The 2435-nt window shown below is 41.4% G+C and overlaps 1 protein-coding gene across 1 annotated transcript; it reads right to left on the minus strand.

Annotated features, from left to right (window-relative positions):
* Nucleotides 1-701: 701 nt before the first annotated feature.
* On the minus strand, nt 702-1421 carry LOC114641327 (olfactory receptor 5AS1-like). Its single transcript, XM_028790393.1, has one exon. The coding sequence runs from the start codon at nt 1419-1421 to the stop codon at nt 702-704; it is 720 nt and encodes a 239-aa protein (XP_028646226.1).
* Between the last annotated feature and the right edge of the window lie 1014 nt (nt 1422-2435).

The following is a 2435-nucleotide window of genomic DNA, read 5'->3' on the forward strand; positions in this document are numbered from 1 at the left end:
TCGAGATGCCTTTCTAACTTCCTTTCCAGTTTAACACTCTCAGTCTTTGAAGGTGACTTTACCGATGTGCAGCTTACACCTTCACCAGCACTTTGTCTCTCGAGCGTGTTCCTGTAAAACCTGATTCTCAGACTTTGCTGTTATTTTCAAGGCTCACATCTCACCTCCTCTCCAGTTTTATACTCTCAGTCTTTGAAGGAGACTCTACCAGTGTGCGGCTTACGCCTTTACTAACATCACTTCACAGGTGCTCCATCTCTCGAGTGTGTTCCTGTGAAGCCTCCTTCTCAGACTTTGTCTCAAGGCGTCTTTTATGCCGCCTGTCGGGTTTTGTACTTTCCTACTTTGAAGGTGACTCTCTCAGAGTGCACACTTTACTTCTTCTCATGTGTCTCACACTCGCACTTCCCCTTCCATTGTGTCGCCAAAACCAAACTGACCAATCACACCATAGAGAAACTGACCAATCAGATTGCTCTGAGGGACTGGACACACAGACCTTAGGGTTTTATTATATAGTAGAGATTTAAATTTAACAAATACTGTACATATTCCGTTAGCAAAGACTAAAAATCACATATACAATATCACAATGTATGATGAGGTCCTTTACTATCTATCATATCCATGGTTTTATGAATATTTTCATGTCCCTAAATTAACTTTTAAAATTCATGTCTGTCACATTTTCCTTCCTGAAGTCACATATGGTTGTTGATTTCCGGAATTGTTCTTTTCCTCAAGAAAATTTTCTTAATTCCATTTTTTATTTCCTTGTTCCTGAAGCTGTATATGATGGGATTGAACATTGGGGGTGCAATAGTACCGATTATAACCATAGTGTTGTAGGACTGCGTTGATAGCTTCACTCCTAATCCAGGTAAAATGAAAGCAGTCAGCAATGGTAAATAGAAGAGTAACACCACGAGGAGGTGTGTGACGAGCACATTGAAGACCTTTCCTTTGCCTTCAGATGATGAAATCTTGAGTGCTGCATAGACGATCTTGCTGTAGGAAAAGAAGATTATAGTCAAAGATCCAACGCCAAATGTGGTGGCCGTAGTTATGAGAAGACTTAAGTATTTAGGATTCTCAGTGCAAGAAACTACTACCATGGTGGTAAATTCACAGAAGCAATAAGGTAGGACATTAGTGCGACAGAAGGAAAGTTCGGTGACAAATATCACGTACACTGTCATTGCTATGCCTGAGATAATGTTGGATAGTAAGATGCCTGCCCACACAGTTCTTCCGGTAACAAGCTGAGGGTATCTTAACGGGTAAATCACAGCGATATAGCGGTCACACGCCATAAAACCTAAAATACAGCCTTCTACAATCTCAAGATGAAAGACCAGAAACATCTGAACCAAGCAGGCACCATACGGCACAGGAGACGTGTCAAACAGTAGAAGAGCCATCATTTTAGGGATGAGGTTAGTGTTGTTTAGCAAGTCTATAACAGCCAGGGTTCCAATCAAAAAAAACATTGGAGTTTGGAGATGGTGGTCCAGGATTATTACCAGTATGACCAAAAGGTTTCCAAAAAGGGTCACTAGATAGATGATGGCCAGGGCGACAACTGTAAAACTTCGATCTTCTGAATTGATTGCACAGTGCAGTACAAACTCAGACACAAAGACGGTTGCATTGCTCATTTCCGCAAGTCCCTTTCTTAAGCTGAAACAATAAAGAAGAAGGATAAGGATTTGTAGTAACAGCATCTTGGATGGTAGGAGAATTCATAATCTGATAAGCAATAAGAAATATATTTTTAATTTAACAAATATTGTCCATGTACAATGGATTCAGAAAGTATTCAAATTTGTTCAAATTCTGTTATGTTGCAGCCTTGTTGTAAAATTATTTCACTTCATTTTTTTTTAACTCATCAAGCAACACTCAGTACCCCAGAATGACAAAGAAAAAACAGGAAAAATAAAAAACTGAACTATCACGTTGACACAAGTATTCAGTCCTTTAGTCGGTGCTTAGTTGATTCCAGCCTGGGTCTTCCTGGGTCTGACATGACAAGCTTCACACACTTGGATTTGGGGTTTTTCTTCCATTGTTGCCTGAGGATCTTCTCAAGCTCTGTCAGGTAGCATGGAGACCGTTGGTGAACAGCTATTTTTTAGGTCTCACCAAAGATATTTTCTTGGGTTCAATTAAGCCACTCAAGAACATTCACAATATGCACTAAACTGGAAAATTAACACATTTATATATTTTCTTGGGCGGCACGGTGGCGCAGTGGGTAGTGCTGCTGCCTCGCAGTTGGGAGATCTGGGGACCTGGGTTCGATTACCGGGTCCTCCCTGTGTGGAGTTTGCATGTTCTCCCCGTGTCTGCGTGGGTTTCCTCCGGGCACTCCGGTTTCCTCCCACAGTCCAAAGACATGCAGGTTAGGTGGATTGGCGATTCTAAATTGGCCC

The sequence above is a fragment of the Erpetoichthys calabaricus genome, chromosome 4 (genome assembly GCF_900747795.2).
Source record: "Erpetoichthys calabaricus chromosome 4, fErpCal1.3, whole genome shotgun sequence".
Taxonomy (NCBI): domain Eukaryota; kingdom Metazoa; phylum Chordata; class Cladistia; order Polypteriformes; family Polypteridae; genus Erpetoichthys; species Erpetoichthys calabaricus.

Coding starts and splice junctions, on each gene's coding strand:
- LOC114641327 (XM_028790393.1), bottom strand. CDS start 1,421: ATGGCTCTTCTACTGTTTGACACGTCTCCTGTGCCGTATGGTGCCTGC.